This window comes from Leptonychotes weddellii, chromosome X, assembly GCF_054177405.1.
Source record: "Leptonychotes weddellii isolate Sample4059 chromosome X, ASM5417740v2, whole genome shotgun sequence".
NCBI classification, from domain to species: domain Eukaryota; kingdom Metazoa; phylum Chordata; class Mammalia; order Carnivora; family Phocidae; genus Leptonychotes; species Leptonychotes weddellii.
Genome location: NC_138385.1, coordinates 59,240,063 through 59,266,385, shown reverse-complemented (window position 1 = coordinate 59,266,385; position 26,323 = coordinate 59,240,063). Strand labels below are relative to the sequence as shown.

Here is a 26,323-nt window from a genome sequence, read left to right as displayed (position 1 = left end):
ACTGCCACCTGCGGAACTCAGCTCCAATGACTGGTTCCCAGGCTTTGTGTCTCTCACTACCAGTTTTAAATTCCCCAGAGTGAAACTGATTGGACAACTTGGAACAGATTTTTAAACCTTGGAACAATCAGTGAGGGAGGGAGGACAGGGTCATATAACATAGGGCCAACTTGACCACTGGGTCTGGGAATTGGGGCATTCCCAGAGATGCTTTCAGCTGCATTTAATAGAAAATACATCAAAAAGTGACTTAAGCTATAAGGGAAACTTATTGTCAATACAATGTCCAGGGATATGGAGTTCTGGGATTGGTTAATTCATCATCAAGGACACAGCATATTTCCGTCTGTTAGCAAAAGGAGTGGGGAAACAGCTATCGGGTAGACAATAAGCAGTGACTGTCACAGGGCTGTTGTTGTGAACCAAACCACCACTCTCAGAGGTGTCTACCCCTGATATGCTTCAGTAAAACCAAAAGGGACCAAGAGAAACAGGCTGGGGTGAAGGTGAAGATGGGCTTTTCAGAGACCAGAGCCAAAAAGGCTCTGTAAAAGGAGTTACAGAAACACCTGTGAGGCCTCCTGAAATTCAAGAAAGGCCTCTCTAGGGCTAGATGAGGAAGTGCTTTCATCACTCTTGGGACCAGGAACCAGGATATTTCTCTCTGGGGGCCAGGAAAGCTACTCCCGACAAGTACAGACTTTCCCAGGACCAGGAGGCAATCTGGAAATGTTCCCCATATCATCCCCAAAGCTAAATTAATAAAGCAGGTTCTGGAAAAGATGGAGAATCCCACCAAACCTAATGGTGGCACCAACCCAAACTTTCCAGGCAATGAGTCTGAGTAGTGTGGTTGAGCATCCAACTGAGACAGGAATGAGGCCAAGAATAGGAATGGAGATTGAGTGCCCTATAAACTGTGCCAGCCAAGCCCATCAGTGGAAAGATCTGAGTTCCATTAGGAAAAGGAATCAATCTTCTGTAAACTCATTCATTTCTAGGGTTTTGTAATTTTAAAAAAATTGTTGTGTTCCCCACAGCTTCTGAGAAAAGTTCATTTTGAAAACCCCCATCTTGTCTCAGATCAATTCAAGCAAAAAGGCATTTGGCCACAGATGAATCATAACAGCTAGGAAGATTATCAAGCTCTTAAAGGGGAGGAATGGAGGTGGCTGTGATGGGCCACTTGAAGTCTTGAGGTGAGAAGATGAATTCGAGGTAGATCAAGAGGTGGCATTTCTCTGAAGTTTAAAGGTCCTTCCTGGACTTATCCCTCATGGAAAGGGGATAGCGATGACTGTGGTCTGTAGATAGGACATTATTTGAGGACTCTGAGCCTGAAGGCAAGATGAAGCTGGTGAGGATTCGGGTTGGAGCCCTTTTAAGGAAAGACTACCCCTAGGGAGGTTCAATTCTTTTCTTTCTCTCAATTTTCCCTCTGCTTTGATTATATGCTTTGACATGTTACCAAATCTCAGAGAGTCCTAATTTCCTCATTTTTTTAAGATGGAGATACCAGGTAGGGCTGCTGTAAGGATTAAATTAGATAATATATGAAGTGTTTAACATTCTTGGCCCTGAGCAGGTGTCAAAGAGTCAATAAAGTCAATAAAGCTTACCTTTTTTCCTCCTTACTTCAGTGTGTGTGTGTGTGTGTGTGTGTGTGTGTGTCTTTGGGCCAGACACTGGACACTCTGTTAGGAGCTGGGTATTCAGAGATGAAATTATACAGTCCCTCCCCTCAAGTATCTTGCAGTCTAGGAGATAGTTAAGGACAGGTCATTTATAATAAAGTCTCTAGTAAAGATACACACATATAGGCTCATTAGGAATATGAGGTACGTGAGACCAAAGTCTACCTGAGGAATTCACAGAGGAAGTGGCATTTAATCTGGGCTCTGAAGGATGAGTAGAAATGTGCTCACTGTACAAGCATGGGGATAGTCTTCAAGGCAGAGAAAACAGCATGTGCAAAACACAGAGGTATGAGAGAGCATACCTAATTTAGTATTCCTGGAGCATTACATGTTACCATAGGTAACAAAGAAGGTAAATTTTTCTATTAAGCTTTTAATTTTAATTCCAGTATAGTTAACATACAGTGTTATATTAGTTTCAGGTGTACAATATAGTGATTAAACAATTTCATACATCACCCGGTGCTCATCACAAGTACACTCCTTAATCCCTTTCCAATCCCTATTTCACCCATCCCCCCATCCACCTCCCCTCTGGTAACCAACAGTTCACTCTATAGTGAAGAGTCTGTTTCTTTGTTTGTCTCTCAAAGAAGGTAAATTTAATTCTATAGTCCAGAGCATCCTACTAAAGAATTATGAGCAGGAAAGTCGCTTATCACATTAGCAGTAATATTTAGGATGATTTCGAGGGATAGTTAAATTAGAAGTTAGATGAAAAATTATTACTGGGGACAAAATGGGACTGGCAAATGGAGATGAAGAAGAGGAGATGAATTGGAGAGTTATTGAGAAGACAGAACCTTTAGAACTTGGTGATGAATTAGATGTGAAGAATGAGAAAGGAAAGGAGTCTCGTATTTGTCTGGTATATGGGCAACTGGATAGATTAGGGTGACATGCACTAGGATAGGCAACACAGGAGGAAGAGGGACTACACTAAGGGGCAGGAAAGAGATAATGAGTTCCATTCTGAAATGTTAGGTTGAAGAGCCTGTGGGATGCCCAGGCAGAGATGTGCAGGAGAGAAACCTGAGCTGGAAATGGAAATTTAGAAAATACCAGCAATAGTTATGAGGAGAAGAGGAACAACATTAAAAAGGTGGACAGACGCCCTTTGAAAGACAGACTGATAGTTCTTTAAAAGGCTAAATATAGAGTTACCATTTGACCCAGCAATTCTGCTCCTAGCTATCTATTCAAGAGAAATGGAATGTGTTCATGCAAAAACTTGTACATGAGTGTTCATAGCAGTACTATTCATAGTAGCCAAAAGTTGAAAACAATTTAGATGTCTCTCACTGGATGAATGGATAACCAAATTGTGGCATATTCATACAATAGAATATTAATCAGCCAAAAAAAAAAAAGGAATGAAGTACTGACACATGCTACACTATGGATGCTAAGAAGTTAGATGCAATTATGCTAGACACAAAAAGCCACATATTGCATAATTCTATTTATACACGAAATGTCTAGAATAGGCAAATACAGAAGGACAGACAATAGATTAGTGGTTGCCTAAGGCTGGTGAGGATTGAGAAATTAGGGGCTGATGGCTAATGAAATGTCCTGGAATTAGCGCTGAAAGTTGCACAACTTGGTATATACACTAAAAGCCACTAAATTGTGTACTCAGATGGGTGAGTTGTATGGTATATGAACTATATCTCAAACAATCTGTTGCTAATTTTTTTTAAAAGATGAGCACAGAAAGAAAGGCCCTCAGAAGAAATTGTAAAAAAAAAAAAAAGTCCAAGAAGTAGGATAACCCAGAGCAAGTGCCAGGACAGATACATGGAAAATCAGAGCAGGTCAAAAGAACATTCCAAAACAAGGGTCAAATGCCATGGACAAACCATGCAACATCACAACCATCTTTTTTCTTCCCGCCTCTTTTTTTCTCCCATCTGGATAAAGAGATGTCTCCACTATGGTCGCTAGAAGGCAGGAGGGTCAGGGCCCTCTCATACTCAGGCATTAGGACCTATACTTATGCAAAAGCCTAGGAGTGTATGAATAAAACAGAAACTTGTTTAGACAAAGGCAATGATCATATGAGAGGAAAGGACAAGATCCTTACTAATGAGAAATATTAGGATAGTCATCCAGTCTCTTCAGGTGACCACTTTTTTTCCTGGAGGAAATATGACTTTTGTCAGCTGCTGTCCCACAAAACTAAATGTCAGTGGGGTATGGTATGATGAGGTAGAATGGCCCTTGAATACTTTACTTTGGCAAAGTCATCATCAAAGAGCACTGAATAAGTCATTTTCTATGCACGACTCTACATAAAGAGTTTTAACTAAGTGGATCTTTTGCTTTCAATTCTTCCTTGAAAAGAGCTTACAATCCAAATCAATGAAGGATATGTGTACACTGGACCATGAGTTCCATCACTGAAAAGATCACTTGTGGGGCGCCTGTGTGGCTCAGTCAGTTAAGCATCCAACTCTTGATTTCAGCTCCGGTCATGATCTCAGGGTCATGAGATCGAGCCCTGCATCAGGCTCCACACTCAGTGTGGAGTCTGCCCCTCTTCTTCTGCTTCTCTCTCTCTCTGTCTCTCTCTCTCTCAAATAAATAAATAAAATCTCTAAAAAAGAAAAGATCACTTGTCATTCATTTCCATACGTCCAGCATCCCACAGGGGACCTGACATAATATAGATGTTCCTTAACTGACCAATTCACTGAATAGATAAATGAAGCAAATGGACATATATTGACAAGAGAGCAACATGTGTAAAAGTTGGGAGATAGGAGAAATTAAATTCCTACCGTAGAGGGGTAAGGAAGTGAGGGAAGATAATGAAAGCTCCAGCTGCAGTTGAGGAGAGCCTAGTTGCCTTGCCAGTCAGACTAGGCAGGAACAATTCCCGAGTGAAGCTGACCTAATCTGAGACAGCAGGGAGAAATGGACCTGAGGGGAAGCAGAGAGGCATGCCAAGTCCACAAGCACTCCAGTTCCAACTTTTGAAAACATTGTGCCCAACAAATAAAACTACAGGCCTAAGGGCCATACTTTGTAACCTTTGGGAAGGCTTCTTAAGAGGAGGTGGCAGTCAGAAATCTTTGAATGAAGGAAGCAAGCAAGCTCATAAGTTGCTGGGAGTGTGCATTCCAGGGTCGAGCTGGGGCAGATTGCTCAGGGAAAGGAGAATTTGAGTTAGGGACACTGAGAGGCCAGCCAAGGGAGAAAGAAGAGACTGAAAAAAATGAGGTTAGCTGGAGCTACTGGATAGGAGACAAAGTCCCAGTTAAGAACAATGAAAAGCCACCCCAGGAGAAAGAGGCAGAATTTATCATTCCCTCCACTAGACTCTATCCACTGGACTCTGGTAGCACTTACAGCATAATATCACAGTTATTTGCTGAGGTGCTTGTCTTACTATAGACAGCACAGGGCCTTTGTCTGATTGTTCTGAGCATGTTCCCGGAGGCTCCGAAAATGCTTGCAGACTGAATGAATGGTTGGATAAATGGATGACTGAATGAGAAGAAGAGGTGTATTTAATGTGATAGACAGTTTAGGAAACTATCCAGAAGAAGAAAAAGCTCCATGTGTAAGGATGTTTATTGCAGCATTATCCATAATAGTGAAAAATTGAAAATACTTAAGTAAATGATGGTGTATCCACTCAATGGAATATTATATGCCCATTAAAATGATAATTATGAAGATGCTGTAGCAACACAGCAAATGATTATGATATAATAATGCTAAATGACACAAGCAAAGTATGAAATTGCATCTATGCTGTGATTACAAGTATGTAAAAATGATGTATGCGTATGGCCAAGCTCTGGAGAGGAAAGCATAAAAAATAAAAACAGATGACTCATTGGGGTGGCAGGATTATCAGTGAATTATTTTTTTCTCTTCTTTTGATTTATGTTGTCAGTTATGCCATTACAAAGGATAAAATAAAGTTGATAGTTGGGAAAGGAACTAAACCATGACCTTGAAAATTGGACATAGAGGGCAGATACCAGAAATGGGAATCCTCACAAAATGATGCTGTTGAGGTGAAAGATGGCTGAGGCTGAGGCTGCTGGCATAGAAAAGAAGGGGTGAGTTTGGGAGGTGTATATTGTTATTGTCTGCCTGCTCCAACTTCTACAAATCGGTGGCCTAAGCAGGTTGTACCTGTGCTGGAATCAAGAGAGCAGGCAGACAAAATCAGAAAACCAAAGTTCTACTGCTTACTAACTGTGTGATCTTTTGGGCAGGCTTATTAATCTCTCTGAGCCTCAGTTTGATAATATGTAAGATGGAGCTAATAATCATTAATTTGCAGGGTTCTTGTGAGGATTAAGTGGAAGAGAATGCATATGAAAGCCTTTTGTACATGACAAAGCCTATATAGCCATAAAGAGTTGTTATTACTGTTATCAGTATCATAATAGTTATTATTATGTCTCCCAATTTGGCCTTAAATTCCATTAATTAGAGATTCATTTCCATAACAAGCAAACACTTCTGGAAGAATTTGAAGGAGGACTATCAGTCATTCAAGAGTCAATATAGCCTAATCCAGTGAGTCTCAACTCTGGCTGCTATTAGAATCACATGGGAGAGGGTTTTTTTAATTGATGCCCAGGCCTCACCTCTAACAAATTAAGGCAGAGTCTCTGGAGGTGAAACCCAGACAGGGGTATTTTCTAAAGCTCCTAATTTGTAGCTGGGATTGAGATGTACTGGCAAACGGGCCCTGAAGCCAGAGAGCCCTGACTTCAAATTCCAGTTTAAATTATGTCTCCTCCATTTACTCAGTGTGTGACCTTGGAGTAGTTTTATAATTCCTCTAAACCTTACTTCCTTTCTCTTTGAAATGGAAACAACAATGGTACCTACCTCACTATGGTTGTGCTGAGGATTAAATGAATTAATATATAAGAACAACTTTAGCACAATGCCTGGCACACAGTAAGTGCTATGAGATGTTAGCTAGTTTTGTTGTTATATGTGGGCTCCACTCCAACCTCATTCTGAAGGACAAATCTTGACCTTATCAGGAGAAAGAGACAGTACAGCATGGAGTCTGCTTCATCACCAGTCTTGCTTTGACTTTCTAGCACCAGGTTCCCACTGATTAGCCTCGTGGCTCAGATGTTCTAATACCTGGGGCTTGGGACCCTAGCAAATGACTTTTATGGGATGGCCCTCCTTAATGAAAATTGGCTTCCCCTAGAGATCTCACATGCCCATTTTTCTCATTATCTAGGTCTACCATGCACTATGCACTCTAGTCTTGGTTGTTGCTTAAATAACAAGCAACAGAGCTTGTCTGTTAGGCCAGATCCCACCTGCCCACTTTCACCTAAGTCTTGCCCAGTCAGGTCCCATACAACCCAAATCTTGCTTCTGAAGCATTTCTGAAAAGAAAAACTGCAGGATTTGTACACTCTTTGTCTTTCTGGAACAGAGGATAGAGATATGACAAGTGACCCCAGATTTCTCATCTAATGGGGAAGTGAGAGGGTAGTAGAAAGAGGTTGGGCCTCTGTCTTCACCGTGTATAATCTATATTGGTGACAGAGTATCTGCAATAACTAAAAATGCCTGAACATGTTTTGTACTCTGTATTAAATTCCTGTAGTTGCTATAACAGGTTACCACACACTTGGTGATTTAAAACAATGCACATTTATTTTGTTCACATATCTATAGGTCAGAAGTCCAAAATCAATCTTGCTGGGCCAAAAGTAAGGTGTCTGTTAGGGCCATGCTCTGTCTGGAGGCTCTAGGGAAGAATCTAGTACTTTCCTTTTCCAGTTCTGGTGGCTGCCAGCATCCCTTGGCTTGTGGCTGCATCATCCCAATCTCTATCTCCTTGGTTACATGGCCTTGTTAACATTTTCTCTGATCCCCACTTACAAGGATATATGCGATTGCATTTTAGGGCCCACCCAGGTAGTCTAGGATAATCTCCCCAACTCAAAATCCTTAACTTAATCACACCCGCAGTGTCCTTTTCTGCCATATAAGATCACAATCATAGTTTCAGGGAGTTCAGATGTGGATCTCTTTTAGGGGTCACTATTTAGCCTACCACATACTCCATGGTGCTTTCTCCTTTAATTCCCCTCAAGCCCTCTGCCAGTTCCCTTCTATCTGAGAAATGAAGCCATTCAAGCTTTATGGATTTTGTGTCTTTTCTATGTGTGTTTATGGTCTGTTTGCTGTCTGTTTGCTGTCTAAGTTTGAATGACCATTGAGGGCTCTGAGCACTCAGTAGCCTGGGAATTTGAGAATTTTTATGAGAAATTTCCTTTCTTTGGCTGTATGGATCTGGGTCTCACTGGGGTGGAACTTAAAGGGGCTGAGTGGTTTTTTTCTCTGAAGAGACTGGACAGTTGCTGGCCTGGAACTTCCTGCCCCTTCCTGAGTCCCATGCCCTCTTTTTGATTCAGCTCCTTCCTATTAGTAACCACTTCTGAGGCATAGCCCAATAGTCCACTCTGTGCCATGCACTAAGGCTGCTGTGCTGGGGAGATAGATGAGAGATAGATGAAAGATAGATAGATGATAAATAGATAGATAGATAGATGTAATTAACAGGGGAGAGAGAGAGTAAACATGATGCCAATGCTGCATGCTGAGTGTGATACCAGCAATCCTAAGGTATTATGACCCCACAGAGAGACCCCTGACCCAGATGGGAGGTGTGTGCAGGTGGTCAAAAATGCCTGAGCTGCCTCAAATAGAATGGCTATCTCACTTGCCACGATTCTCCCTGCTCCTAGATGCTCCAGGGCATAGTACAGGGATAGCAGTCAGTACACTTGAAGTGGAGTTCTGGCTTTCTCATTATATTGTTGCATGACTTTGCCAGGTTACACTATCTTCTGAGCCTCAATTTCCTCTTGTGCTAAAATTGAGAAAGGAGCGCTTAATCATAATAGCTATATTATCAGGCTGTTGTGTGGATTCAGTGAACAGTATAGGTGAAGGGCTTTATAAAATATAAAGAATCATAACCTGTTCTAGTTGTTATTCTTAGTTCACCACTTACTCGTCTTTTCCTTCCTTACCCATTCTCCATCTTCCTTCAGGCTATTTCATGCTAATCTTTTGTTTTAGCTAATTCAATCCTGATTCTTTCATTGTTTCCTGACTCATTCCTTGCTCTACACACACCAGGGAACAATTTGTTCCTCACCCATTATTCTGCTTTCAATCTCTTGCCAGTCATACATTAACATTTGCAAACAACCACATTTATAGAGAAGCACTACTTCAAAGGGGGTTATCAGCCTTCCAAATTTGTGCCCAGTCTAGATCAAAATTTTCTACTGAGTTCCAGCCACTCATGTAGTCAAACAATACTTATGGAGCACCTACTCTGTACCAGGTACTGCGTTAAGCACTAGGGGTACAGGTGAGAATAAGACAGTCATGGTCTCTGGCCTCAGGGAGCTCATAGGATAATGAAGGAGTCAGACAAGAAAACAAGTGATTTAAGTTTAGTGTGAAGGTACCATTAGAAGAAAGCACAAAGTCTTGTGGAAGCAAATAAAAAGGCAGAACTCAGACTCAATAGGAGAGTGGGGGAAAGAATTTTCTGAGCAGAAGGAATGGCCTCTATTCTGGAGGAATGGAAAGAAGTTTAGGTGGCAAGAGTGTGGAGTGTGAGAAGGGGGCTGGTGGGTGGTGACCAGTTGAGGATGGGCAGGAAAGAGTGCAGCAGCCTGATTGTACTGGTCCATATTCAAAGCCATGTTTTGACTTTACTTCAAGGGGAACATGAAGCCATTAAGGAGTTTTCAAGGTTATATATCATATCTACATTTTAAAAATCCCTCTCACTGTTTTATAGGGAAGAGATTGAAAGGAAGTAAGAATTGGATGCAAGGGACCAGTTAGGAGGTCCATGTAGGGATCCAGATGAAAGAATATGGTGACCCAGATAGGGTAATGGCAGTGGGAAAAGAGTAAGTTAGGGCAATGCAAGAGAGATTTAGGTGGTAGGATCAATAGGATCTGCCTGGTAATCAATTAGATATTGAGGCTAAGGAGGAGGAAGGACTCAGAGTTTCCAGAGATTTGACCTAGGCACCTGAGTGAACGGCAATGTATGCACTGAGATAGGGAGCACTAGAGGAAGGGCAAGAGCAAAGTAGAAAAAATAGTTATTTGAATTTTGGACATTTAAAGTGTCTGCAACTTAACTATAGGAAACAAACAGGGTTGCTGGAGGGGAGATGGGTGGGAGGATGGGGTAATTGGGTGATGGGCATTAAGGAGGGCACATGATGTGATGAGCACTGGATGTTATATGCAACTGATAAATTATTGAACACTACATCCGAAACTAATGATGTACTATAAGTTGGTTAATTGAATTTAAATAAAAAAAAAAAACATTGCCTGCAAAACATCCAATCAAATTTGTGGATGTACAGAAATAAAGATCAGGCAAGAGAGTTGTGGCATCAACTGAATGGGGCTGATCATTGAAGCAGGTCAATGGGATGGTCCAAGGAGAGAAATGAGGAAAGGGGCTGAGGACAGAGCCTTCAGCAACCCCAGTCTTTAAGGAATGAGGCAAGGAATAAGAGCATAGAAACTGCCTCATAGTAAATACATAATAAATGTTGCTGCCTGAATGAAAGAAAACTGAAAAGAATAGGTTAGAAATAACTAACCCTCTTCGGGATGGGGAAAAAGAGAGACAAGGCTTCAGAAAGGAGGTCAGACTTGAGCTAAATTGTGAAGAATAACAAGGAGTTCACCAGGAAGACAAGGGAGAAAAATTTCATTTCAAGAAGAGTAAAGAGCATGTTCAAAGGTTCAGAAAAACAGAAAAAGTCATGGCCTTTGCAAATGGATTCCTCCAGATTCCACTCATATTTTTTCCCTTCTGACCTGGCTGTGTATTCTTAATAAATCTTAACATCCTTAAGAAATCACTATAATAAATCTTAGCCATGAGTGTGAAAAAAAGTCATGGTGTACTCAATGAAGATTTTCTGATCTACTGTATAGGTGTCTTAGTTTTCTTTTAGACCTGTACTCTCTCCATAACCAAAGGGACCTGGATTCAAGACAGTAAATACACTTCATGCCATGCCCCAATGGAATGGTAGGGATTGCTTACAGTGATATGATGAAAAGGTGTCTGAGGCTGCAAGTGGAATCAGTGGTAGAGTGCCATGATTGATTAGTGATGTCTGCCATGGATGAAGGAGAATGGAATTGTAGCACATGTGTCTTATGTTTCTCATGCTGGCCTAGACTTTTCCCTTTTGCTTTCACCTCTCCCTCACCATCTGAACCCTTGGGTGAGAGGATGGGGTCTCATGACTCATGAACTGGCAACTCTCCACTCCTAAAGAATATGGTCTTCATGAGAGAATAAATATTTGCTGAGAATGTATCCATTGATCAAACATTGACTGACTATGTACTCTATGCTCAGTACTAAAGCTAGCCCCTAGGGGTTCCATATAGAATACATAACTGTTCACTTAGCCATAGGCTTCATTATATTGAACCAATGGAGTAAATTCTAGATTTTGGGCTCCATGCTGAAAGAGAGCATGGCTATCTTTATTCCCAGGTCATGGGAAATGTTCAGATTTAACTTTAAGGTACCAGCATGCAGTAACGGTCTGTTTATTGTGATCTGGTTCTATGTTTTACCTTAGCTTATTCTGTGGTTACTGGCCCAGTGAGCACAGGAAAAAGAGCTGCTTGCTCTTACAAAGATTTGTAAATCATACAAGCGTAGTCAGTGCAGTCTAGCATACTTTTTCTCACAGAGCAACTGTTCAAAGTTTTTTGTGTCCTCTTCAGTTTTACACTGTATATCCCTCATCCTTTCTATTCTTGCATAAACCTCTGTAGTGGTTCTAAAACACACTGCAGGACTGTTCTGGGTATTGTGTGGTGAAGGTCTTGTTATATTGTGGACCTGAAGTGGGTAATAAAAAGGGCTCACCTGAACCCTTGTAGAAGGCTCCAGGGCCCATTATGGGGACTCAAGGATGGCAATCATTTCTCTCCAGCAAACTGGATATGAAATAGGTAATTGCAGCAGGCCAAACATCAGAATTGAAAGCGTGAACTCTTTCAAGGCCTGGGAAATTTGAAACAGTAGAGTGAGGTTTTTGGCAGCTGACAGTTGGAAATGGAGAGATAGAGGTGAGAGAGATTAAAGGCTGGGAAATCCAGAGGGCCTCATGACCAAACAACAAGTAGGGTGTATGGTGGTGGGAAAGGAAAAGGTGAAGCTTCCTGCCAAGCCACAGCAGCTCATCAGTGCATTTCAGTTACCTGGTTGTGAAGAGAGCTGTTGTTGATTGGAGCATTTTGTGCCTGGGAAAGGTGTGGAGGAGGGAAAAGTCTTGAGAACCACTGGCCTAAACAGTAAATCTATCTCAAGGGGGAGGGTTTGGGGACTCCATAAAGAAAGCTCTCACTGTGGGGCATCTGGGTGGCTCAGTCGTTAGGTGTCTGCCTTTGGCTCAGGTCTTGATCCCAGGGTCTTGAGACTGAGCACTGCATGGGGCTCCCTGCTCCGCAGGAAGCCTGCTTCTCCCTCTCCCGCTCCCCCTGCTTGTGTTCCCTCTCTCGCTGTGTCTTTCTCTGTCAAATAAATAAAAATCTTTAAAAAAAAAAAAAAGCTTTCACTGCTTTTACTGGGATCGTGGAATTCAAAACCCATAGTGTAGAATCCTGACTCTGTGCTATTACTATTTTCTAAAATTATTTTCTGTTTTCTCTTAGGATTTAGTAAAATTCCTTTAGGTAAGGTAAGTTATGCTAAGGAAAACCAGAAAAAGGGATTTTTTTCAGTGTGGGCCTGATTTTAAAGGGAGAATGGAAAACCCCAGAGGGTTGGGCATCATGCATTCATTCATTCATTCATTCATCAAATAGTTAAGTACTTACATGTGCGAGGCACTGTGCTAGGTGTTGAAGATTCAAAGAGGACTAAGATACATCAAGAAATTTCAATTCTAATAGATGAAACGTTCACATAAACAAGTAAGTGTACTAAATGATTCAAAATAGCACAGATACATAGTCAAGGTAGAGGATGGTGTAACAGTTAAGTTAGGCTACTTGCTGTAATGTATGAATTCCCAATTTAAGGGACTTACAGCAAAAATGTATTTCTTGCTCACATCAAATTTTATTGCAGGCCAGCTTGGGAAGGGAGTCTCTACTTCACAAAGTCATTAAGAGATCCAAGTCTGTTCCATCTTCCAATGAAGATCACTAAGCATCACCTAGCTGGCATACGGGGAGAGCCAGAGTGGAGAAGATATACCTTCTTATAACCATTTTGTCCCATAAGTGACACAGCATGTGGTTATGTGGCCCTATATAGATGCAAGAGGGCCAAGAGATACAATCTAACGATATGCTGAGGAGGATATTTGAAAACAGGGTTTGGTGAATATATAGTTAGACTGCCACAGATGGAATGGTCTATTCTACCTAGAAGGGGTGAGAGAGCCTTTATAGAAGAGATGATCTTGAGTGGAATATCTAAAGAGAAGTATGTGCTGGGTATTAGAGTGAAATAATGCTGTGGGAAAAATAAAACTGCAGAGGATGAAGTTGGAGTTAACTATTACAACCATATCTTCCCATCTGGAAAGTCTCTTTCCAGAACTCATTTGACTTAAATCATTTAACTCTCTCCCACTACTCACCTACCTTCTTCTTTTCTACTCATCCAGAAAGTCTCAGTTTAAAAATCATTTCTTCTAGGAGTCTTGCCTAATCAATAGACTGGGGGAGGTTCTCCTACTAGGTGGTCCCATAGTATCTGCTGTTTTTGTTGTAACTGTGTAAATGTCTGTCTTTCTTCTTATACTGTAAGCACCATAAGGACAGGGGCAATGTCTGGTTTTAATCCCCATGTGTTTCTAGTGATTAGCACTGTACCTGTCACATAGCAGGCCTTTGATAAGTATTTGTTGAATGAATGAATGAATCTGCCTTCCAAAAGCATCTCTTATATTAATACTATCCTCAGTCATTCATGTGGTTGATTGGTCAATAGATATTCAGTCCTCATTAAGTGCTAGTCTTTTGTACATTTGAGTTAGTGATGAATGAAATACTGTTCTTTTTGTTAGATTATAGTTTCCTGTATCCCCATTCCCTTAAAAAAAAAGGGGTAGGGCAGCCAACTCATTCTGGCTTGCCCAGGGCTTTCCTGGTTTTAGCACTAAATATATCCCAGGAGTCCCCTACTCCCATCTCCAGTCCTGGGCAATCTGGGACAGTTGGTCACTCTACAGTATGGTCTGTTTCCTATCTAGCTCTCAGATATCTAGCATTATATCTGGCACATGATAAGTTTTCAATGAATATTTGTTGAGTATAGGTGGGTAGGTTGGTGGATGGATGTGGACTTGGATGAATGAATAGGTGGCTGGGTGGGTGAATGGATATGCTTGTTTGGGGAACATATCAGAATCTGGAGAAAGGAAAAGAGACACCTAGAGATCTCAGGACACACAAGAAAGGTCTACAGCAGAGAGCTGGGAGGGCAGGGACAGCCTTCCAGGAGTCTAAGGTACTAACACTCTCCTTTGGCCACTTGTCTGAGATTGATCTGAGTTTTCTATAGACCCAGAAGTGGGGAAAGATTGGCCACTGAAGGAAATTCCCAGCTAGGATGATGGGCATCAGGATGACTTGGCACAGAATGTCCTCGTTCTGCTTTGCCAGTCACTGGCATTATTATCCCCTGGCAACATCCTCAGAGGAGGTCAAGGTATCAATAAGTATTTCAAGACCTTACTTTGGGGAAAAAATGTGACAAGCTTTGATGTTACTGTGTAGAGGAGAGATGTGGAGAGGTAAGAAAATAGCTAGAACTTTATATTAATAGTAGTTAATTATATTTTCAAAATATTTTAGTGAATTTAATACAGCTAATAAAATTACGTTTACTTTTTTCCTGCTCAGATTCCTGGTGGAGAAGTTCAAATTTTTCAGATCATTATTTTAAGGACATTATGGTAGCTTTTTTTTCTTAGAAATTCAATTCTCTTCTGTCTTCTAGAATGCCCCTCAGCCCCAGTTTTGCCCTTATTCCTCAAAGATGAGTCACAATGGAGAAGTCTTTTTGGATCCCTCCTAGCACTCAGAGTACTCTGTTAATACCTTTTATGGCAGGTACTCTTGAATAACACTGTATGTTATAAATGCCTGCTCTTCCCATTAGATGGGCACTACCTGTAGTACAGATACAGATTCAAATATCTACCTTGCCGCTTATCAGTTGTGTGACTTCCAGCTAGTTACTTAATTTCTCTGAGCTTCAGTGCTTCCTTCTGTAAAAGATTAGCATTATTTATCTCATAGGGTTGTTGCAAAGATAAAGAAGATAATATGAGAAATCTTCTGCAAACTTCTTGGCACAAATGGGCCTTTCACAAATGTTAGTTGCCTCCTTTTCCCCCTTCTTTGAGGAAGGAACAGTCCATTATATATTTATTTCTGGGTCTCCAACATAGAGCTTGGCACACAGTGTGCCTCGAATATTTACCAAGTTGAACTGTCAAAGAACCATGGTCTCACTGGAGGATGATATTAAAGAATCAATTACAATGACATGGTGTAAAACATGGTAAACAGAAAGTGGAAGCTCGCACAAAACCATCGCAAAGTTTAACATGAGCCATAGCCAACTCATCTATTTCTGTCTCTACTGATTCATTATTTTATTCACTTTTTTGTTCACATTGTACTACTGGCATACTTGTATCTTAGCAATTATCATATTATGATAAAATTATGTATTTATACTTTCTCTCCTCAACTGAATTATAAATTCCTCAAGTACAGAGAATGTGCCTCATGCATCTTTGTATCTCCCATACCTAGAATAGGCACCCATTCATTGCTTTTTTTTTTTTTTTTTTAAACCAGTTGAGCCGTTTTCACTTACTCTGACATATCTACCTTTGGTGAGAAACTTCTCCTTAATATGCATTTTGTTTTTTCAGCTGAATTGAAATCTCTTTCAAGGGACGCCTGGGTGGCTCAGTCGGCTAAGGGTCTGCCTTCGGCTCAGGTCATGATCCCAGGGTCCTGGGATCGAGTCCCACATCAGTCTCCTTGCTCAGTGGGGAGCCGGCTTCTCCCTCTGCCTGCCACTCCCCCCCTCGTGCTCTCTCTCTCTGATAAATAAATAAATAAAAATTTTTTAAAAAGTTCTTTCAAGATTGGAAGCCATGTTTCTCCTATAAGGTCTAGCACAGGGTCAGACCTATAGTGGGTGCTAATTGCATATTTAGTTGACCAATGCGTATTGTCTCACAATAGGCGGATGTCATTCCACATCATAAAGAACATTTCTGTATGAATTTAAGATATACAAGGTTCTGATATGGCCCCTTAATGTCATGCCATATCAGATAAAATTTGATTCCAATACAACTAAAGAACAAATACAGTTTTCTTTCTTCTGAGAAAAGAGAAAGAAAATGATGTTATTGTTTCTATAAAAATAAAAAAGCAACAGATCACCCAAAATTCTACCATCCATAAATAATCAGTGTTAATATTTTGTGAACATTATTTCAGACATCTCTCTATGTGCATATTCAGAAAAGAGATGGATGGATGGCTAGATAAAAATGATTTTATGAAAATAGGATCATAGAGTGCAGGCCAGTTTTATTAAAAATATTCAATCTAATTTTACTTGAATTTAATAGAAGACTAAAATGAAACCAAAGGAATTGCTAACCTTTGGATAAATATTATTTCACCTCAAGAGATATTGACTTCACACTAGGGAAGATAAGATTATCACTATTATACCTCCTCTCATCTCCTCTCCCCCAACCTCCAGATTTTTATTAGTTATATCATTACTCTGTCAATGTTATTAACTGTTACATGCTGCTTTGCTACCAGCATTACCTCCGTTATTTAGGGGGTGTATATGTAGTATGAATATTTACTTAAATGAATTCAGTGCTCCACCTGTGTTCTTCTATCATGGTTTATCTGTTCCCAGACTTTTTAATTTGATTTTTTCCTCTTGGTTGGATGGACTTTGTAAAAGGTTTTATGAATGCTGTATTCCCTGAGTTCTACATGTTGCATTTGTATTGAAAAAGTAGTTGGCTGGGTATGATATCTTCGAGTCTCCCTACTTAAACTTTCTTTCAACATTTTATAGGCCTACTCAGTTGTCTTTTGGTATTGAATATCACCGTGAAGTCTGACACCAGGCTGATTTTTCCTTCATATAAATATCTTGCTTTTTTCTGTCTATACACCTGAAAAATTATTTCTTTTTTTTTTTTAAAGATTTATTTATTTGAGAGAGCGAGAATGAGAGAGAGAGAGTACATGAGAGGGGGAGGGTCAGAGGGAGAAGCAGGCTCCTCGCTGAGCAGGGAGCCCGATGCGGGACTCGATCCCAGGACTCCGAGATCATGACCTGAGCCGAAGGCAGTCGCTTAACCAACTGAGCCACCCAGGCGCCCTGAAAAATTATTTCTTTATCCTTGATGTTCAACCATGCTTTTCTTCCTTCCTTCCTTCCTTCCTTCTTTTTTTTTTTCTGGAGCACAGTGTGTCTTTTCTGTCTACAGATTTGGTTCTTCTTTTATTTCAGGGAAATTTTTCTCTATTACATTCCTAAATACCTTTTCTGCACAATTTTTTGAATTCACCATAGACATTAGGAATCCTAGCCAGCCTAGTTAGACTGTCTTCATTTTCCATGACTATTATCCTATGAGTGAATTAATCCCTTTGTCCTTTAGCTTTGATTCACTATGATTATCACAATACTTCCTTTCATATCAGTGATTCTATTTTTAGGCATGGCTATTTTGAGCCATGCTGTGTCTACTTAATTTATTAGTTCTAAAATAGTATTGTTTTCTCTCTTTTTCTTTTTTTAAGATTTATTTATTTATTTGAGAGAGAGAGTGAACAAGAAGGGGAAGGGGCAGAGGGAGAGGAGAGAATCTCAAGCAGACTCCCCACTGAGCTCAGAGCCTCTGTTTTATTGAGTTGTAACATGCAAAGTGCTCAGAATTTTTGTGTGTGTTTCTTGGGTTATGTTTTCTTTCATGTGTTTTTATTTTAATTGAACTTTTTATGAAGATCATTGTAGCTTCACATGCACTTGTAAGAAATAATACAGGCAGATCCTCTTTAACCAGTTTCTCCCAGAGGTAACATTTTGTATCTTACGGTACAAATCACAACCAGGATATTGACATTGATATTCAGATTTCCCCAGTTTTACTTATATTCCTTTGTGTGTATGTACCTTTATGTAATTTATTGCATGTGTTAGTTTGTGTATCCACCACTATAGTCAGGATGTAGAACAGTTCCAACATCACAAGGATCCCTTGTGTTGCCTTTTTATAACCACACCCTTCCTCCTGACCTTCACTATCCCTAACTTCTGGCAACCACTAATTTATTCTCCATTTCTGTAACTGTCATTTTGAGAATGTTTTATAAATGGAATTATATAATATGTGACCTTTAAGGATTGGCTTTTTTCACTCAGCATAATTGCCTGGAGATCTATCCAAGTTATAGTGTATACCAACAGTTTGTTCCTTTTATTGCTAAATAGTATTCCATGGTATGGGTGTACCACAGTTTGTTTAACCATTTGCCCATTCAAGTACATATGGGTTATTCCTACTTTGGAGCTATTATGAGGAAAGCTGCTATGGAACATTCGTGCACAGGTCTTTGTGTGAATATGTTTTCATTTCTCTGGGATAAATGCCCAAGACTGCAGTTGCTGCTCCACATGGATTTAATCTCTTGTTTGCATGCTATGTTTCTTCCCTTTTCTTCTTTGGTTATAGTAGTATGTTGGCATGGTAGCCATGTCATTTCTTTTCCCCTTGCTTGTGCTTAATATGAGCTTGCCAGGGCTTCTATTTGCTTTGATATAATTTGGTTGAATCCTCCATGACAACCATCCCAGTGTATCTAGAATCTTTTCATATACCCTTCCAAGGTCTCCTTTGAAAGCAGAATGTTCTGTTCATTATTCTGTAGCCTTCAGGTAAATTATGGGAAGGGAAACTCAGCCAAAGTTGTGCCTCTCTTGCTGAGGAAACTAGACTCTGATTTCTGTCTTCTGATGTTTTGTTTTTTTTTTAAGATTTTATTTATTTATTTGAGACAGAGAGAATGAGAGAGAGAGAGCACATGAGAGGGGGGAGGGTCAGAGGGAGAAGCAGGCTCCCTGCCGAGCAGGGAGCCCGATGCGGGACTCGATCCAGGGACTCCAGGATCATGATCTGAGCCGAAAGCAGTCGCTCAACCAACTGAGCCACCCAGGCGCCCTGTCTTCTGATGTTTTATTAAATGTCAATATGTGGCCCATTTAAACCTGCCAGGAGTATAGTCCACTCCCAAAGCTTTGGTTCAATACTCTTAAGATATAAGAATGGAGGGAACCTCTGGAAAATGGCAAACGCTGATAGCTGAGATCCTATAGTAATATGTTGGGGCTTCTCCGCTTGAAGGTATGTTCTGGACCCTTCCTCAAATACTGTATTCCTCAACCTTTTCCCCTACCCATTCCAAACTCCTGTTGACTACTCTCCAAATTGGTGGGGTTTATAGGATTTTGTTGACTTGCCTTTTCCCCTAAGTGCTGTTTCTGGGGGTTGGACCAGGTAGGAACACTTTAGCACTGTCCCAAGGTCTTCAGTTTTCTTCCTTGGCTGCCACTTTTGGAAATTTACATATTGAAGTTTTACTCCTTTCCTTGTTTGTTTATTGCTGTTGAAATTGTTAGTGTTTTTTAAAATTATGATTTATCTTTGTTCATTTTGTTAGGTATTTGGCAGCAGTGGAAAGAGATTGAGTAAGAGTCTGTAGGCCAGCATTATTCTATCAGCTTTCCCAGGAAATCTCAGATCGTGTTTATTTTAACCCCTCTTTTGTGCTAGAGGGCCTGAGTCTGGAGAAGAACAACACTTTTAAGAAAACAAGGAAGTATAACAGAGTTGGGCAGTCACTGCAACCGGGACCAGGAAGGAAGAACATAATTTGTGAAAAGTTGGCATGGCACACTCAAACATGGAACTAACCTGGGACTCCCTAACTGAATATGAACCTTCTTCTTCTTCACTCTCCTTACCCAACTCTTTCCAAGTTCTGTCATTTTGCCTCAATATTCTTCTCATGTGTGTCCCTTCTTCTCCATCTTACTGTCATCTTTTAGTCAGGCCTCATGTTTCTCCTGGATTCTGCAACATTATCCTAACAGGGCTTCATGCCTCTAATTTCTTCCCCATGCAGGCTATCCTCCCCACACTGCCACTGAGTCAGTGTTCCTAAAACACCACTTTGAGTATACCCTCTCCATTCAAAGGCCATCAGAGACTTCCCAGTTGCCAGAAAAATAAGTTCAAACTTATTAATATGGTCTAAAAGCAGCTAACATTTATATTTTTCCTTAATGCTGAGAACATTCTAATTGATTTTTACATATTGAATAATTTCATCTTCAAACCTTTGAGGTAGCTATTATCCTCATTTTACATATGAGAAAACTGAGGTAAGGGAGGTCCCATAATTTTCCTAAGTTCACACTGCTAGTAAGCTGAAGAAATGGGACTCAAACGCTAGCAACGTGGCTCCAGAGTCCATGCTCTTAAACCACCTACATTGCCCCCCTACAATGCCCTTCATTGTCTGCCATCTTAATGATCTTTGTAACCTTATCACTCTCATTATCACCCATACATGAACATCCTGAACACATCAAGCTACATGCTGTTCCCTGAACACACCATATTCTTTCACACCTCTGTCCCTTTTCACATGCTGTTCTCTCCATGGACCACTCTCACTATACCCTACCAAATCTACTTGGTAAACTCCCATTTATAATTTTTTTTCTTCTGCTGTTTTTGCCAAAGTACAAATCTAATTTTGCAGACTTGGTTGGCCCTTCAGTAAGGACTCATTCCCTCTAGGATACACGCAGCTTTCTCAGTGCAGTAGATAAGGCTTTGCAAGATTCAGGCCCTGTCTACCACACAACTGTCATCTTTTCACTTTTCCTTTCATACCTCAAACTCCACCTGTATCAAACTACGTCAACTTTCCTAACCACACCATTCTGTTCTTGTCCATGTTCTTCCTTCTCGCTGGAAGAATCCCCGGTCCACCTGAAAGACTCCTACATGTGCCTCAAGACTCAGTACAATCATCCTCTCTGCAGTGAAGCCTTCCCTTCCCTGCCATGCATGCCCTCCTTTACTTTCTTTAAGCAGAATTGGCTATTCTCTTCTCAGTGCCACCCACGCACCTGTATATTACTTCTACTGTAGCATTTATCACACCATTGCACAATTATTTTTTACATAGCAGTCTCCCTTATTAACTTTATTGAGGAGAATGGCAATATTTTTATATCTTTAAAGTTTATTCTAACTTGTACCTGGCACGTAATAGTCACTCCCAAAATATGTGTTGAATGAACAAGTCTTTTTTTTCAGGTTTTCAAACTTTTTATTTGCATATTTAAAAAATCGTGCATTCCAATAATTAAAGTCATTTGAACAAAAAAAAATGGCACTCTGATTAAAATGCATTTTACAGTCTGCAGAACACCTTGAACCATCTTGACTTTTACTCTAAATTTCACTGTCATCCCACCTAGCTTCTTCCTTCACCAACATGCAAGTTCTTTTCCTTCTCTGCCAGCCAGACAGCCATATGGGTGAGGAAAGCATGGCCTTCATTGTCAGTAGTTCTCTATCCTTCAATGTGAAAAGGGGCAGCACAGCCATTTAAACTTGATACAACCTCTTTGAATCTTGCAAAGTTAAACAGCTAAAGAAGTAAAATAAGAAGGCAATGTTTGTGGAATGTACAGTGCATATTGGCGGTGCATGCCTCATTAAGATTCGCCTGCTTGCTTCTCCCGTTCAATCGTTTCTTTTGAAGACAGTGGATTTTTCTCTTGTGTTTCTGTCTTCTTCAATTTCAACTTACCGAATTTCTCAATCTCAGCCATATTGGGTTTGTCAGACATGGTTGCCAAGGAAGCAGAGCAAGGCCGGTGAACTAGTGATGCCTGGTTTGTGCAGTGGCTACTGCCAAGTCATGAATGAATCTTAATATTCCCAGTGTCTAGCACAGTTCTAGGACACAGTAGGTGCTCAAGAAATAGCTGTTTACTTAACAAATAAATGTTTATGCTCTTTTTTCACTGTTATGTGTTTTCCTTCCAGGTACTTTCTTACTTCTTCAAACAAATCCTTTAGTGGGAGCCCCTAGTGCCTCAGAGCCAGCTTGTGGGTTTATTTTTCAGAGCAAAGAGTGACCTTGAAGAGAACAGCATAACCTAAGGAAACAGGGCTAGAGGAAAGAGGCTGGGTCAAGCTGGGAGGAACAGAGAAGGGTAGACTATTTGACAGGACCTAATAAGATTGGGTGTATGAAGGTAGCTCTGTAGGTATGGCAGAGTCTTTCTGGGGGCAATGATTTCCAAACTTGAGTGGCCATTAGAATTATTATAAAATAATTCTCCATAGATCTCTGTATGTCTTGTGAACAGAGGCACTGATTGCCTGTGCTCCAGACTAAGGTGTTTACACAGTGAACAGCCTTGGAAGATAGATTGTATCCCCTTCCAGAACAAAGGACAGGTTTATTTCTGTCACATATAATAAAGATAATCTTTTCTTCTAGAATAAAGATCAGACATACTTATCACCCATTATAAAAAAATTAGGTTCCCTAAGCTTGGTGTTCTTCTTTTGTAACACAACTCACTGCATGTTCCTACATCACTTAGCCCTCCTCGTGCCATCCTGTGAGAATTAAGGCATGGGGAACTGACACACATGCTGATACTCTGGCTGCAGGTATTGCTGAGTAATAATAATAATTACACAATAATAACAATAACAATAATAAACTCCTGTCTCTGACCCAGGAATTTCATGTGTTCTGTCAGCATCCATGAAAACTTGATAGGCTAGGGGCGCCTGGGTGGCTCAGTCGTTAAGTGTCTGCCTTCGGCTCAGGTCGTGATCCCGGGGTCCTGGGATCGAGCCCCGCATGGCGCTCCCTGCTCCACGGGAAGCCTGCTTCTCCCTCTCTCACTTCCCCTGCTTGTGTTCCCTCTCTCGCTGTGTCTCTCTCTGTCAAATAAATAAATAAAATCTTTAAAAAAAAAAAGAAAACATGATAGGCTAACTTATTAACTTACAAGTAGAGTAAAATCTCACAGTTCTTGACAAGGATCACCAGGAGAGTTTGTTTAAAATGCAGGTTCTTGGTTCTCCCCCAGTTATGATTTGATATTTCCAGAATGAGGCTTAGAAATATGCATTTTAGATAAGTGATTCTAATGTTGGAGATCCTTAGACCTCCCTTGAGAAACATTATTTTCAGGATTATGCTAATCTATAGTCTACAGATTTGACTATAGACAGAAGACAACACTTTCTTCTTGCATACGTAGAGGTAATCATAGATTAACACATGCGCTCCTTTGGCAATTGTTCTGGTTCAAAGAAACTGTTAAGATAGAAAATGTCTGCTCACTATAAGCAATATATAAGAGAAAGTTATGTACTGATTAGAGTAAAATAGAAAGAAATAGAAATGCATGTATAAACTTGTACCTTCATCACTTAACTCAATTGTTCAATCACTGTCAAAATTGAACTTGGGTTTTTCTTTCTCCTCTGAGAAAAAGTGGGAAGTGGTTCTTCATACTTAACTCTTTGTTAGACTAGTTACTTCAGCCTGACTTTCAAAAAATATTTACCGAACACCTATTATGTGTTGAGCACTGTTCTAGGAGTCAAAAATATAGTGATGAATGAGGCAAAGTCCTTGCTTTTGTGGAGCTTATATTCTAGTGGAGGGACACAGAAACTGATCCCATAGACAAATACCTCATATATTTTCAGATGATGAAGAAACCAAAACAGAGTAATAGGATAAAGAATGACTTGGTGAGTCATTGGTGAGTGTTGAGGGACATTTTAGCTACAGTCGTCAGAGAAGGTCTTTCTGAAGAGGTGACATTTCAACTGAAATCTAATTAAAGGAGACATGTAGCTCTAGCTGTCATTCTCTGCCTACTAGAGAATTACCCATTTGTAGGAAGCGAAGCTCTTTAGCCTTCATGAGGTTTTCTTAACACAGCCTCACCCACCTCTTGCCAAGCCCAAACACATATCAGGAACTTCTCCTGGTGGCTGAAGTTCAAAATTAGCCTGCTGCCTGAGGGATTGAAGATGGCAGCAGAGTAGAAAGACCCTAGGCTCACCTAGTCCCATGAGTACAACTAGATAAATACTGAATCATCCTAAATACCCCAGAAATTGACCTAAAGACTGGCAAAACAAACTCCACAACTAAAGGTAGAGAAGAGACCACATGGAAGAAGTTAGGAAGTATGGAGATGTGGTTTTGGATGGAAGTGGATCATGGTCGCTATAGTGGGGAGGGAGCCATAGTCATGGAGAAAGGCAAGAGGCAGACTAGCTCATATGAGAGACTGCACCGTGAAAACTCATCCCCATAGCAATGGGGGATGGAAATTGAGAGGGGCCAAATTTCATGACTTCGGGCAGCCAGCAAGGCTTAAAGCCTAGAGTTTTAAAGGTCAGAGACCTTCGCTGGAATAAAGCCTAGAGGACATTGCACTGCTCTTGGAAAGAAGGCAGGCAAACAACTGCAGACATACAGTGTGGAAACGGTGATCTGAAGAGTGCCTAGGGCACAAAGTAGGGAGGTTATATGCTCATTTCAAGCACATCCCAGAGAGACAAAGTTCACAGAGAAACCCCTCTGGGAACAAAGAAACTAGCAGGTGCCATTTCCCTCCCCCACCCCTCAGCATAAGCACAGAGCCACCTAACTTGTGCAGCACTGACCCCTGCTACCTAACTTGCTTACACCAAGACTCATCTACCCCCACACTCCAATGGAACCACCCTTCCTAGTCATGCTTGCCTCAGTCCCAGCATGACAGGCTCCCTCCCCCAGAAGACTGGCCCAAAGCCCTGCTCACACTGGTCTCCTGACATGGGAGTTTTGTGGAGCCTCGTTTCCAGTGGTGGTAGCAACAGGTCTCATTTCACAAACAGACCATAGCACACCTAGTTAAAATGTGCCACATTCAAGCTAGGGACCAAACACTGCCCACAACAGGCAAAGAAAGCCTCTGCAGACAACTGGTCTGAAGGATAAAACAGCCAGGACAAAATACCAGAGCACACTCAGCACACTGAAGACACTCTGGAAGCACCAGGCTTTGAAGAAAAGGAGACACTACATGGCAGGGCATTACAAGACCTGTTCTTCATAAGGTCATTACACTCAAGTACCCCATCTAGAAGTGTATTTGATGTTCCTAACACAGAGAAAATAGGCACAGAGACTTAGATAAAATGAGAAGACAGAGAAAATTATCCCAAATGAAAAAATAGGACAAGGCCATGGCCTGAGATCTAAATGAAACAGATATAAGTAACATGCCTGATGGAATATTTAAAACAATGATTATAACAATACTGGACTTGAGAAGAGTGGAAGACATGAGTGAGACCCTTAATACAGAGATGAGGAATAACATTGTAGAGATATAGGGCTCAATAAATGAAATGAGAAACACACTTGATGGAAGGAACTGTGGGCTGGAAGAAGCAAGAAATGAATTAATGACCTACAAGACAAAATAATGGAAAGAAATCAAGCTAAACAAAAGAAAGAAAGAAGAATTAAGCAACATGAGAATAGACTTAGGGAAATCAGTGGCTCCATCAAACATTTGTATTATAGAAGTCCCAGAAGAAGAAGAGAGAGAAAGGGGGGCAGAAAATTTATTTCAAGAAATAATAGATGAAAATGTCTCTAAAGTAGGGAAGGAAAGAGACATCCAGGTACAGGCAGCACAGAAAACTCCCATCAATATCAACAAAAGCTGATACACACCAATCATATTGTAATTAAATTAGCAAAATATAGTGATAAAGAAAAAATTTTAAAAGAAGCAAGAAAAAAAAGACAGTAACATACAAGGGAAACCCCATAAGGCTAGCAGTGGATTGTTCAGCCGAAACTTTCCAAGTCAGAGGGAGTGGCATGATATATTCATTCATATAAATAGATATAAACCTGCAGCCAAGAGCACTCTGTCTGGCAAGGCTATCATTCAGAATACAAGGGGAAATAAAGATTTTCTTAGATAAATAAAAACTGAAGGAGTTCATGACCACTAAATTAGCCCTGCAAGAAAAATTAAAGGGAACTCTTTGAGTGGAAGGGAGAGACCAAAATTGACAGTATAAAGGTAGAAAACACAAAAGCAGTAAAAAATAATATTTCTATAAAAAGTCAATCAAGGAACTCAGAAAAAAAAAGGATATAAAATATAACATATACCTAAAATGTGGGGAGGAGAGGAGAAAAGAATGGGCTCAAACTTAACCATCAGCTTAATATAGCAGAAGAGGTTATATACAAACCTAATGCTAACCAAATATCAAAACCTAATAAATATGCAAAGAATAAAGAGAAAGAAATCCAAATATATCAAAGAAACAGCCAACAAAACCAAAAGACAACTGACAGAATGGGAGAAGATATTTACAAATGACATATCACATAGA

The 26,323-nt window shown here is 40.4% G+C and overlaps 1 protein-coding gene across 1 annotated transcript; it reads right to left on the bottom strand.

Moving 5' to 3' along the window:
• Nucleotides 1–21,192: 21,192 nt before the first annotated feature.
• On the bottom strand, nt 21,193–21,847 carry LOC145717962 (thymosin beta-4, Y-chromosomal-like). Its single transcript, XM_081809423.1, has one exon. It carries the CDS (start codon nt 21,721–21,723, stop codon nt 21,589–21,591), a length of 135 nt encoding a protein of 44 aa, XP_081665549.1. The 5' UTR covers nt 21,724–21,847; the 3' UTR covers nt 21,193–21,588.
• Nucleotides 21,848–26,323: the final 4,476 nt, after the last annotated feature.